Source organism: Alosa pseudoharengus, unplaced genomic scaffold (assembly GCF_046254945.1).
Source record: "Alosa pseudoharengus isolate Yale_2024_CS ecotype anadromous, Long Island Sound unplaced genomic scaffold, YU_APseudo_1.1 YU_APseudo_1.1_scf_16, whole genome shotgun sequence".
Taxonomy (NCBI): domain Eukaryota; kingdom Metazoa; phylum Chordata; class Actinopteri; order Clupeiformes; family Clupeidae; genus Alosa; species Alosa pseudoharengus.
The window spans coordinates 21,949,309-21,963,123 of NW_027468630.1; the positions used below are offsets into that span (position 1 = coordinate 21,949,309).

The window sequence follows — 13,815 nt, forward strand, 5'->3', positions numbered from 1 at the left end:
TTTCATGTAAATTTGTTCTGGTAGGAGGTGTGTGTTTTGTTCTCTCAGTTCAGAAGGCGATGTCAGTGATTTTGATGAGATCAAGTCATGCATTTTCATCGGAGCCTTTTCACCCTCTCACAGCGAAGTTCAATTTCGAACTGACACTCTACTGAATGTCACAGTATGTCATGACAAATCTTATCAAGTAACATCAAGGTCAACATCAAGGAATAAGGCTCACCACATTTATTTTCACTATTGTGAATCAAACCCATCTATTGGAACATGGTTTATACATATAAATAAGTCAGTCATTAAGTCAGAAATCCACTTTGATGCGCAGTGTACACAGTGATAAGTAACATTACCATTTCACCTCATTAAACCATTTCTTTTTGTAAAAATACTGATGAATGTGGTTTTATTTGTTAAGATGTATTTATTAGGGGTTTTATTAGTTTATTTGTGTGTGTGTGTGTGTGTGTGTGTGTGTGTGTGTGTGTGTGTGCATGCATTAGTGTGCATCTGTGTGTGTGCTTGTGTGTGTGGGTGTGTTTAATTGGAAACTAACAAACAAGCCATTTGGAGTGCATGTCCACGTACCAGTGAATATTGAGTCTACATGATGCCCAGTGACTACAGTCATCCTGCACCTGAATTGTCATCCAGTGAGGGGCACACAATAGCTGACAGACTAAAATCATGCAAAAAATTACCTGCAAAACCTGCAAAAAATCAGTCACATATTACTGACACAAACACAATGTTTTAACCTGTCAGTTGAAAGCATCGGAATGTTATTTACGACATCATATTAGGGATGTAACGATGGTAAACCGCGATAAAAATGTTGACGATAATAACTACCGTTTTCATTTCAAACATCATGATTATCACTGTTGATTACCACGGTGTGGAAACCGTATGTTTAATCCTTCCCAGCTTCATCCGAGCCTGCTTTTGACATACAGTAGGCCTGGTACAATGGAACAAAACTGGTACCCTACTGATTCTGTTGTCTAATTGATGGTTTTAACTACGATTCGAATTAGGCTACACCTGATTTTAAAAGGCGGAACTTTTTCACCACAAAATGTGCACTGTATCATGTAGCCACTCTGCCTCTTTTTATGTTCGCGTCCACATTAAATCCATTCCACTCACGTTATCAGGAGAATACAGTAGCCTAAAGTTTTATTTTGAATGCTTACTTTGGTCTCACTCATTGCATCTAAATAACAGAAATAGCAAACTCCAAGTTATGGTAGGGTAAACTATAAGCACATAGCCAATTAAACATGAAGAAAAAAGTGAACGGGATACTTTTTGAAACTATTTCAGCTTGTGTAGGCCTATCAGTGCTTTCTGAACATATTGAACACACTTTTAGAAATACCGTCATAATACCTAAAACCGTGATCATTTTGGTCACTATAACCGTGAGGTTAAATTTTCACACCGTTACATCCCTACATCATATCCATACCCATGAGTCCCTAAGAACAATCGTTTACATATGCAATCCAGTGGTAGCAGTGGCAGATACAGGAATGCCAAAATGAAAAACTTGACCATACTTTCTTAGTGTTATAAATCCTGGCAGTGAGAATAATATACAACATAACTGGTTGTAGCTTTGGGAATCATCCCACTGTACCCATGTAGCTACTCCTAAGATCTTAACCGGGCTGTCCATATTGGATTTGTAAGATGGAGATCAAAAGTTGTGTCTTCCCTCTCCTGATGATGGTAATTGTTTTTTGAGGGACACAGTGAGTATGTTCTAAGGATGGTGAGTTGTCTCTGATTGGATACCATGCTACGAGGTTATTCCAACACCGCTTCTGATTGGACGGCATGCTGTGATGTCACTCAGCCAGTGTTTCTGGCTGAAGAGTGTGCCAGCGAGCCGTCTCCACCTGACCTCGAGCACACATCTCTTTCCAGTGCACCTGCCCCGACTCTGGACCCTCGTAGCCAATCAGAACACAGCCAAGCACACTGCTTTTTGTGTAAAGTCGACCCTGCCAAAAATAAGTGAGTGTGATTGGTTAACTAAATAATGCACACAGTGATACTGAAAAAAATAAATAAAAAAGACAATAGTAATTTATAGAACGTAAAAAAAATGGCATGTCACCTGCATGACGATGAACTCCAGGACGAGTGGTAGCTTGATGATGTCACCAGAGGGCAGGTCAAACAGGAAGGGTGCATTCCAAACCGCATTGTGACCAGCCGCCCCTTTCGTCTCCTTGGTGGCGATCACTTTACCGCTTTGTCGCAGATTGATGACCACATAGTGATCTGTCAAGGACATGGACAAGGGAGAAAGCTATAGATGAGAAAAAGCGAGATGTATAAAGATAAGTTATGTACATTTGCATTAATGCATTTAGGAGACAGTCTTATTTACAGTTATTTACAGAACAGTCAGGCACATAAGTAAACTTATAAGTAAATAAGTATTCTGTTCCTAAATGGAGTTCAGTCATGAAAATCTTCATAGTATAATAAATACACAATGCAAACTGGAAAAGGGAAGTGTTTTGAATGGAACTGAATTGAATTGACCCCTCAGGGTTTCCTGCTGTACCTGGTGCTCCTGGCATACGTGTGAGTTTGGCCAGGTTCTCCGCCTTGCGCACCATGACCTTGATACGATGAGCCACCGTCTGGTACTGGAGCAGGACGAAGAGCTGACCAAGGGCCCGTGGGGCACAGACAGACATCCGTCGACCGCCTAGGGTCTCCTGAGAACTCACACTCTGAGGAGAGGAAAGGAGGAGAGAGGAGAGGAGGAAAGGAGAAGAGGAGTGGAAAGGAGTGGAGTGGATAGGATGAGAGGAGAGGAGGAGTGGAGAGGAGAGGAGAAGAGAGGATGAGAGGAGAGGAGAGGAGGGGAGAGGAAGAGTGGAGAGGAGGAGAGAGGAAAGGAGAGGAGGAATGGAGAGAAGAGGGGAAAGGAGAGGTGGAGGAGAGGAGAGGAGGAGTGGAGAGGAAAGGAGTGGGGCAGAGAGGAGTGGAGGAATGGAGAGGAGAGGAGATGAGAGGAGGAGATAGGAGAGGAGGAGTGGAGAGGAGAGGAAGGGAAAGAAATATAATAACAATGTTATTATGATCCTTATTAGACGTGTAGTGAAGCGAGAGAGCTATTACCCCCATCCACTTCAAACCCGGGTCACAGGAGGGCCATCCAGCAGGTTGGCTGCAAGAGCCAGGCTCATTGTTTGGCAGTCAGCGCGCATACTCAGCTGCACTATGAATGCAGACTTAGGCCGTACATTTATATTAAGCAATTTGATCAGTAAAAACATAATGCTTGTTTGTGCTTTTGCCCTGAAGTTGCCCTGACATTTTGTGGATTTTTCTAGTGAAGCATTCTGTCCAGGCTTGGAATTTCATAATTTTAGGGGCAAGGCCACTTGGCCTTCAGTTGGGCATATTTGGTAGGGGGGACAAAGGCCACAAGTCAGGGTACCAAGACCAAAATTAACTATACAGTAGGCTACATAAAAATTATAAAAGTTATATTTAGCCTATTCACAGCAGCAGACATGCATCACTGTATGAAACAGTACAAAAACATGAAACATGACATGTTACATATAGTACAGCAGTTAAGCCCTCAAATCAAGGAGAATTGTGCACTTTTTGAAAGAAACATGAAACTTCTACCATAGTTAGGTTATACCATAAGGTTTATTTTCAGATTTGGAGGGAAGTCAAATTTGACCTCTGAGGCCCGGGAGAGGTCAAATCCAAGATGGCCGCCAACAATATTCAAAAGTGCCTCACGTTGGAACCAAATACAGTAGAAAAACACTTACGGTGTCATTTCCCACTAACCTTTGGGTGCCCATTCTGTATCTGATAACTTCGAAACCACCAGAGTTCAAGAAAATGCATTTATGTAAAGGTCAAGGTAAACAAAAAATCTAAATATTCATTTTTTATGTACCCTATGTACCCCAATTCATTTCTTTGTTGTCCCTGTATTATTCAGTTATTAGTTGTTATTTCATGAGATGTGTGGCTAATTTCATTTCTTCACAGCACAGCATTATCCACAGGTGACCCCCCTAGACCATTTTCACAGACCACCTGCCATACCACCGCTGGTTAAAAAAACCCTGCTTTAGAGAGTTGTTGCTACAGGCCACAGTACGCACAATGTAGAGAGCACTTCAATCGACATATTCTAACAGGTAAACATATTGACAATGAACAAACAATATTATTACATAATTACATAATATTATTCATGTTGCAAATTAATTTAACCATAGCCAGGAAGGAGTTTTCCTTGGTAGTTAGCTTTTGAGGTAAACATCATGGACATTCATCAAAATAATTATCCTAGCTAAACTAGAAGACAGTCTGGAACATATTATGTAATTATGTAATAATATTGTTTGTTCATTGTCAATATGTTTACCTGTTAGAATATGTCGATTGAAGTGCTCTCTACATTGTGCGTACTGTGGCCTGTAGCAACAACTCTCTAAAGCAGGGTTTTTTTAACCAGCGGTGGTATGGCAGGTGGTCTGTGAAAATGGTCTAGTGGGGTCACCTGTGGATAATGCTGTGCTGTGAAGAAATGAAATTAGCCACACATCTCATGAAATAACAACTAATAACTGAATAATACAGCGACAACAAAAAAAAATTATTGGGATACATAAAAAATGAATATTTTGATGTTTTGTTTACCTTGACCTTTACATAAATGCATTTTCTTGAACTCTGGTGGTTTCGAAGTTACCAGATACAGAATGGGCACCCAAAGGTTAGTGGGAAATGACACCGTAAGTGTTTTTCTACTGTATTTGGTTCCAACGTGAGGCACTTTTGAATATTATTGGCGGCCATCTTGGATTTCACCTCTCTCGGGCCTCAGAGGTCAAATTTGACTTCCCTCCCAATCTGAAAATAAACCTCATGGTATAACCTAACTATGGTAGAAGTTTCATGTTTCTTTCAAAAAGTGCACAATTTTCATGGTTACCCACTGTACTAATAGAACTGTAAATCATAGAACTTATTTTAATATTTACAGATATCTAGGCTATATTTAACATTTATTTTCTGTTGGCCTGAGTTGGCCTCAGATTGAGTAACGTAACGGAATACATTACAAATTACATTTTTGGCCATGTATGTATTCTGTATTCTGTAACGGAAACTTAACGGAATGCGTTTTGAAAGTATCCTTCCCAACACTGGCTGTCACTTTCTCCACTGTGTAAAAGACTAAATTAATTTGCCCTGTGAATTCTAAGCTTAATTTGCCAGGCCATAGGCTAAATAAAAACGCTAGTCAGACGTAAAGCAGAATATTGAAAGAAGAGGGCACCAAGGCCACAGTGGCCTGTGAACCTCCGATTTTCAAAGGGTCATCATGGCCACAAGGGGCAACGATGGCCATGGCCGCCGTGAAATTCCCACCCTGGTTCTGTCATTCTGTGTTTCATTTCTCTTCTTTGTTTCTTTCCAACTGTCCGAGTAAATGAGGTGCGGTTGAACGTCATTCTCAGGAAGAAGTATTTACATTAAATTTACAAGCACCAATAGGGTTGTCATTTTAGAGCAGTGTGACGCAGCAGTGTGTGGAAAAGGGGATTTTCATTTCATTATCACCCTCTGTTTGTTTTCACAGTAAATTACTGCACAGCAAATAGTCATTCCCCTCTAGTCTAAACTCCACACATTGGAGTTCTCAGCGACAGCTCCAGCAACGCACGGCCTCAGATTGTATAATCACACAAAGTGCAGCCGCCTACAGTTTCTAAGCAGCAATCAATCTTTTTAATCGCTGATGTTCATTTCTTATCATCTATGATTTTTTTTCCTTCAGTGTTTGAGCTTCAAAGGCCTGCGTGTGAGCGTTGGTGGGATCGAGCAGTGGATGTTGAGTGAGTTCTGAGCAGGCTGGGGGTTTGGGGGGTTGAGGGTTGAAGGGGGTGTTGTTGCGTAATGGCCTTTGTCTTGGGTTTTTGGCCAGGCATTTTCCCCTGCGTGACTCAGGCTTGTGGCTCTTCAGCACGCTTCTTCAGGCTGGGGCGGTGACGCAACCATTACTCCGGTACAGAGAAAGGCGTCAGAATTTTGGATTGTTACCTTCAAGCCAGTCAGCCATGCCAGCCAGTTAGCATCCACCATCTTTACTGGAATTGGCTCCATGCCCACTGGTGCTCATTTTAACAGTTGATCACTGGCTGACACAAAGGCTTGTTGTCTATGTGGTTGGTGAATGAGCTGCTGGGAGGATCAGCCCAACATAATTTGTGGCCATCAGTAATGTGGCACCTAATTACTGCTTAACTGACTTTTTTGTGAACATAAGGGTGGAAGTGAGCACAAGTTGAAAGTCATTTTTAAAGATGGCTGCAGCCCACTGAGCATACTTTAGGCTGAGTTATAACTAGCCTAGCATCGGGCACTGAAATGACCAGGGCTGGAACTTTCCCCCTCTCTCCTAGTTCTATATAATAACTCCATGATACAGGTGGACATGAACGACCCCGTACCTCGTACTGGCGAGTGGGGGCACACACGTGACACAAAGCATGACTGGCTGGCAGGACATCCTGGGGGAAGTGAGAGTGACCTCAGGTGGAGGGGTCCATGGTACTCCTGCTTTATGATGACTCAATCATAGATCATCACTCCTCTCCATTGACAATGATGTGTTCGTGGTGAAGCAGGTGGCGACTGTCTCCAGTGGACTTCCTCTTCCCCAACAGTGACTGCTGGTGGAGTTACGTCACAGGAGAGGCGTCGTGTGGACCCGCATGGCACTGTGGTCATCGCTTTGTCTAACGCTTACATCATGAGCACGTTTGACTGCTCAGACACATGAAGTGTTAGAGTGTTACATAAGAATATCAATCATCGTTTGTACACTTGCACTCACACGTGCAAACACGGATACATGAAGGTGCATCCATGTACACATCCTCCCAGCAGAGACATCCCAGGAATCAATCCACCCCCGGAGTCTTCCAACAGCTTGTACTAACTGCATGAGAGCATCCAACTGTCGTGTAGCATTGCATGCTCTCTGTCCAAACTGAATCCGTTAAATACGCAGTGCTATTGCATCATGTTTCTCGCTCAATATAGCAAAACACACAGTTAGAACGTAGTGTAGAGGCAGACAGTCTGTACTAAAGAAAGGACATTTACAACTTTATAGAAAGCAGTATATTTTAACATGCCAGGGGGGTATGCACTTCCTAATGTTTGTGTGATGTGGTTTCACCCCAATAATGGCTTACATGTGTGTTAGTTATAGTAATTATGATAAATGTTAATTCTCTGCACATTCCATTTTCAGGATGTAATCGTGTTGTCCTGCATGTGTTAATATTAGCATTTGTCTCTGTCATCATTTAAGTCTGTGTGATTGGTTGTGTGTAGTTTTAGCATCTCTGTACTGTCTGCATGTAGGACCATCTACATTCTGCCATTTTGAGCAGATAGTCTGAGGCTTGTGTTGTTCAACAAACATGGTGCTTGTTAAAGAGAAGCTATTGACTTGACCAGTCAACTTTACTGCACTCGGCCATATGAAACACTAAAACCTCCAGAATTCTCAAAGTAGAGGCACTGATGTTAAAGGTGGTTCAAGTTCATATGCTGCTCTGCATAAAATCACAACTTTGTAACTTCTCAGTTAAAACAAAAGTGGTGAACCTTTCCCTGTTTCACCCCTAGGTGCCATTTTCTTCCTTACGAACATGTGTCAGAAACAAAGCCCTGACAGTGATTGATGCCTTGTCATCAGGGCAGGACCCTTACTCATACCCACTGCAGATTCTTAATGTCAGGCGCCTCGGAATGCCAGGATAAGCCCTTCTGTATAAAGAGACATGGCCGATCTTTGGCTGTCACCAGTAATCTCCCCAGGGCTAAGCCCTCTGCAGAATTCTCTCTCTCTCTTTCTGTCTCTCTCTCTTTCTCTCTCTTTGGTTTTCCTCATACTGCATCTCTGACTGTCAAATGAATATTGCTCTTGACATTTTCTGTAAGAAACACATTATACCGCCAGAGTAATATCAAAATGAACCAGCCAACATAGATGATAAATGTTGATAAGCAAAAGACTAAGATGTAAAGAAGTGAAAACTAAAGAGCACAAGACAGAACTGGGATCATCATCTCCCTCTCTCGGGGCACTGCTCAGATCTATATTGAAACAAACATAAATGTTTGAAATCAGTGGTCTTGCCAAAGCAATTCTCTGTGTCCTTATAGAAGCCTACAACCTAATCCATCTCTGCCTCTCTCTCTTTCCCTCTCTATGCTCTCTCTCTCTCTCTCTCTCTCTCTCTCTCTCTCTCTCTCTCTCTCTTCCTCAAGCTCTCTCCCTCTCCTCATCCTCAGATTTATGCCATCATGCGGAGGAACTACTCCAGCAAGACGTGATGTCTACCCGATGCCCGCTCCCTCGTCTTCGCCAGCACTCCCACTCAGTGGCGACAGCCTCATTCGCGTGCCCTCTGGTGCTACCTCCCGCTCTCCGCAGAGGGCACAGACCGGGCGGGCTGCCAAGGCAACACACACACACACACACAAACACACACAACATGTTTACGCTCCTCATCGCCCGCTCCTGCTACTCCACGGCTGACGCCGTCGTCACTGTTCTTGTGAAGTGGAAAAAGAAACACTGGGCTTGGACGTGGCCGCTCAGCTGTGCTTATCGCCCATTAGCGCTCGTGTCCACTCACGCTGGGCAGATATGATTAGGAGTATTTATAGTGCGCAGTGGTCGGTGGGAGTGGGGGTGTGGGTGTGAGGGGGGTTGTTGAGGAAACTGTTGAAGAAAGTGGTGTGTAAAGGAATGTGCTGAGATAGTGCTGGCTAAAGTGGGTGAAGGTGATGGTGGATGTGTAGACACAGCGTGATTTACAACTTTACAGCAGTGCTCATTTGGATCCTGTTCAACCTCCTCCTGGCTCTCAATCGCTCTCTCTATCTCCTGCTCTCTCTCTCTGTCTGTCTCTCTCTCAGCTCTTCATTTTATAGGCGCAGTTTTGGAGTGTCTTCATGGCTGTCACGGTCTACTGCTAGACTGGCTGAATGTAGTATTCAGCATATGGAGCTGGATTTGTGCTAAAACCGTCAGACTGTGAATGGCCACAAGCTTTATTTTCCTTTACACAAAGAAAAACAGACAGAAAGACAGACAGACAAATACACATACACACACAATCAGTCATTTCCAAGTACGCACAGTGTAAGAGAGACCGACAGATAGATAGAGATGCACACAAACACACACACACACACACACACACACACACACACACACACACACCGTCATCCTTTTCCATCCTTTCCCAGACAAAAAGAAAGACAAACTATTAGGCAGAGAGACAGACAGACAGACGCATACACACACACACACGGAGACACACACCCAGGCTTACCTTTCTGAGCCTCCTCTTGACCAGCTCCATCTGCCTGGTGCAGGTGATGGTGGTGTCGGGCTCCCAGTCCAGCTCGGCACAGGGCAGCTCCAGCTCGGCCAGCGGCGCCTCCCTCAGACCGGAGAAGTCCCTGCAGAAGGCGGCCAGCCGCAGCGTGGCACCCCTCAGCGCGTCTATGTCGCCCACGTCCAGCTGGAAGCTCTGGCTCTGGAACTCGGGGCTGAGGCTGCGGCGGCGCGTGGACGCCTGCACGGCCGTGGGGTGGAGCGGCGGGAGGCTGGCGCGCACAAACACCCCGCCAAGCCGCCGCGGTGCCCCGCTGATGCCCAGCACGGTCAGGGAGAGCATGCCAGACGAGGGCGAGAAGAGCAGGGTGAAGTGCAGCAGCGGACCAGGCTTGGAGGTCACAACGCTCGGCCCTAGAGCGAAGGAGGAGGTAGAACTGGAGTCGGTGCTGGAGGAGGACGCGGACCCGTAGGTGAGCTGTGGCGAGGTGGAGAGGGCGGTGGACGCCGGTTGGGGGCAGGTCAGCCGGCTGCCCTCGCCCGAGGGGACGGTGCCATCGGCGGCCACCGAGCAGCGGCGCTCCAGGGCCCGTTTGGTGCGAGACACCAGGCCCAGTTTGGGGATGGAGGGCAGGGAGGCCCGGCCGTGGGAGATGGAGGAGGAGGGAGAGGGGGAGGGGGAGCGGAGCGGGGAGCAGGGGGCGGCCGGGGAGCTGAGGCGCCGCAGGGGGAAGCAGGACGCGCGGGCCAAGGCAGAGGCGGAGGTGGAGGAGGACTCGTGCAGATCGGAGGAGGAGCGGGGCCGCGGGGCCAGGCCCTGGACCGAGAGCCCGTCCTCCGAGGGAGGGGAGGCGCTGGTGGCCGAGGGCGATGGAGAGAGCGCGGGAAAGTCCAGCACGTCCCCCTCCAGCTCCTCATACTGCTGACGGACAGGGAGCAGGCCGATTGAGGGCCAGGCACTCGGGGCCACAGTGGCTGTGGCGGTGGGGTCAGAGGTCAGGGGCGGGAGCGACAAGGCCGCCTCTTTGTCGTTGAGGAGACGGGATTTGCGGCGACGCCAGCAGAGAAAGCAGCCGAGCACCAGGAAGAAGCAGAGGATTGCCAAGCCCACGGCTAGCAGGATCTGGACATGTACTGGAACACACATGCATACCACACACACACACACACACACATACACGCACCCACACACACATACACGCACACACACACACACACACACGCACACACACACGCACACACACACACACACACACATAGACACACACACACACACACACATACATACAGACATGCAGACATATATAACTGTAATTTAGTACCAAACAACAAACATAATAGTGTTATTAGTGTGTTAGGGTTTCAAGAAAATACATTCAATTGTGTAACACACATTAGCATGGTGGAACCCTGAGTAATCCAGTTAGTGTTCCATCAGGAAAGTTCAGCAGTAGCATGCATTTGAGTTAACATCCCAGTCAAACGATCTTCCTCCAACTATCCATCACGTTTTCCCTACATCTCACTATACGCAAGGAGAGGGCTGGTTTGTCTTGCTCAATTGAACAGCTACAGCCCTCCTGGGACTCTCATCATCCACTATCTGATTATGGGGCACAGGAAATGTCCCGAGGTCTTAATCATCCCCAACCAGCCCTTCTCCAACACCGTGACAGCTCTGATCCACAGCAGAGCAGTCCAGCCACTGCATGCTGTCTGTGCACTGTCTGACTTACCTCCCACTGCATAAAACAAGCCTATGTGTGCATTTAGCAGGGATGTGGTCAGAATCAGAATGGAATAATAGCCTGTTTGGTGTGTGTTTGACACCTATCCTTCCAAGGCTGCAGTGACTGTCCTCATGCAGTCTAGCGGAAAATGGTGTGAACATTTTTTTTCTGTACATTCATCATTCAAGAGCCCAGAATGGATTTGAGGGGATTATACAAACAATGTGTCTTTTTATTGTTAAGAGTTTCAAGAAAAAAATATACATACTTTTAAAGTGCATAATATTGCCAGCAAATTATAATTATGATGAATTGACATAGCATTGGCTGAGAGGCAGGTGTCTTGGCTAAAAGAGAACATCTATGCTGATGAAGTCATGTTCCCTGACAAACCATTTGCCAAACAGACCTGCCAACAGGTAGCTTGGTGCTCTTCCAACTTGAGAAGGAAATTAGCAACAATCCTCACAACTTACACCCGAATAAATTCTAGCTGGAATACAAAAATAAATCACTGAGGAAACGATTATGTCTCTACCAATAACGGCAATATTTTAGACGTTAACAAATGCAATACAATGCCGGTAGATTCCATCTTCTGTCATACTGCGACAAAATAAAGCGCAATTTTCACTATCGCCAGCCTACTAATACAAGGTAAGGTAGACATTCTTACCATCCATTTGCAAAGGCATCTTTCCAATGCAGCCCACAAGAAAGCGGATAACCAAAGTCAGTAATTGCAATTGTTCTCAAAGCATTCCATCTATCCCGTCTGCATAATCTCCAGCGCAGTAGAGTCGCCGTTCTCAGCGTGTTGACTCACAACCGTCCACACTTCCAGCCAATGAGAGAGAGGGAGTTCTGCATGGTCACACGTAGCGTGCAAGAGTGATGCATTATGTGCTAGGTTTAATAGGTCCTTGATCTTACAATTTGCAGTTATTACAAGAAATTTGAGGACATAACCTTGTTTTTTAGGAAACTCTGATTAACATACTGTATTTATCTGACGTTCTACAGATCAAACAATCAGTTGAAAAAGTAATTGACAGATTAACCAACAATGGAAATAATCCTACATAACAATTCCTGACTGAGTGTAAGGTGCAATGGTCTATTGCAGTATTTTTGCAGTTCATCAATGTCTCTTTTGCCCACTCTGTATTTCATTTCAGAGTAAGCAAAATGCACATTCACACACATTTTTTTTTTCCTTCCAGATTTGAAATGGGACCATATGTGTGCAGAGGAGCTTCACAGAGTCGTGCTGTACTATTACACTGCATGCAACCTGCCCACACACCACGCATTGCAGCCAGTCATCCTCATTATCTCCTCTACCCTGCACCTGACTCAATAAGAGAGTGTGAGTAAAAATGGTTGTGTACACACACACACACACACACTCACACACATACACACACACACACACACAGACACACACCACACACAGGCACATGTGCATGAAATCCCTTTCTCTCTATATCCCTCCATCTCTCACACACACACACAGACACACAAACACACAGAGAGCGTAAGAGAGAGAGAGAGAGATCAGCTTTCCTCTGACTGCCTCTGTGAAAAATATAGCAATACACATACACCAACAATGCATTGTCACACTCTCTGAGTCACTGTCTTTGAAGCTCCGCAGGTATCCTAGCAGATGCTTTATAACATGATGATGAATTACAATAGCCTCACACAATCCAAACAAAAAACATATGAATGCATTTAAAATAACTGTAAATGCCACTTCAATGTTGGAATTACATTAAAAATATTCTTTTTTTCTTTGACTTTTCCCCCATCTCTATTTCCAATTCCATGCCTTTTTTTCTGAGGAAACATGGAAGATCTTCTATTTTGAGAACCATATCGCTTCAGGCCAACTACATCTTTCGTCTGTCTTAGGCCACGCTTGCCTGATTCTGCTGAATTTATGGCAGAATAGTCAACCGTTTGTGTGTGTGTGTGGGTGCATGTAAGTGTGTGTTTGTGTGTGTGTGTGATAGAGAGAGCCATCTATCTGTCTGGATGTGTCAGCTTGGCATTCTGTCTCCTGTTTGAGCTGTGTGTTCACGTGCTCATGCCTCCTTTTCCCGCTCGTCAGTAAGGGAAAGCGAGCCAATTAAATCGGCATAGTCATGCACAGATAGCCTCAGCCATTAAGTGCACCATTATGTCCCACACATCTGCAGCGTTGCTGCCACGACAACCAGATGGTTCTCAGAATCCTCCCAAGCATCATGCAAATGTCTCAATCCCCATGGATTTTAAAGTTCTGTTTAATGTCCAAATCAAGTAGAGGTAAAGAAATGAGAGAAGAAAGGGGGAGAAATGACAGAGAAAGACACACAGAGAGAAAAGAAGGTGAAAGACACACAAACATACAGTGCACAACCTTGCTTTCAAGACTTGTTAAGACTTTTTTAGTCTGACTTAAACAAGGTCTTTTTTCTGGCTTATGTCACCATAACTGCTCATAATGGGCATGTTGAAGTTGACCAGATCAATAAGTTGAACGGTACAGTGAGCAATGGTAATTCAAAACCTTGGATGGCAAAATCTCATCACATCCTGCTGGCTGTAAATGCCACTGTATCATGTGAGGAAGAGAAAAACTCGAGCCTTTGTGAAGAGTTCAGGGTCTGTGCA

At 45.0% G+C, this 13,815-nt stretch overlaps 1 protein-coding gene across 1 annotated transcript; it reads right to left on the minus strand.

Moving 5' to 3' along the window:
• Positions 1-292: 292 nt before the first annotated feature.
• Positions 293-11,920, minus strand: LOC143126256 (uncharacterized). Its single transcript, XM_076288157.1, has 5 exons — positions 11,831-11,920; positions 9,420-10,558; positions 2,579-2,750; positions 2,123-2,289; positions 293-2,006 (listed from the first exon to the last, which is right to left on the minus strand). The coding sequence occupies exons 1-5, from the start codon at positions 11,847-11,849 to the stop codon at positions 1,851-1,853; spliced, it is 1,653 nt and encodes a 550-aa protein (XP_076144272.1). The 5' UTR covers positions 11,850-11,920; the 3' UTR covers positions 293-1,850.
• Positions 11,921-13,815: the final 1,895 nt, after the last annotated feature.

Bases quoted from the DNA above. Each gene is read 5' to 3' on its own strand.
- LOC143126256 (XM_076288157.1), bottom strand. The intron at 2,290-2,578 runs GTACAGCAGGAA...TGTCCTTGACAG, and splicing joins ACGTATGCCAGGAGCACCAG to ATCACTATGTGGTCATCAAT. The intron at 2,007-2,122 runs GTGACATGCCAT...TATTTTTGGCAG, and splicing joins TGGAGTTCATCGTCATGCAG to GGTCGACTTTACACAAAAAG.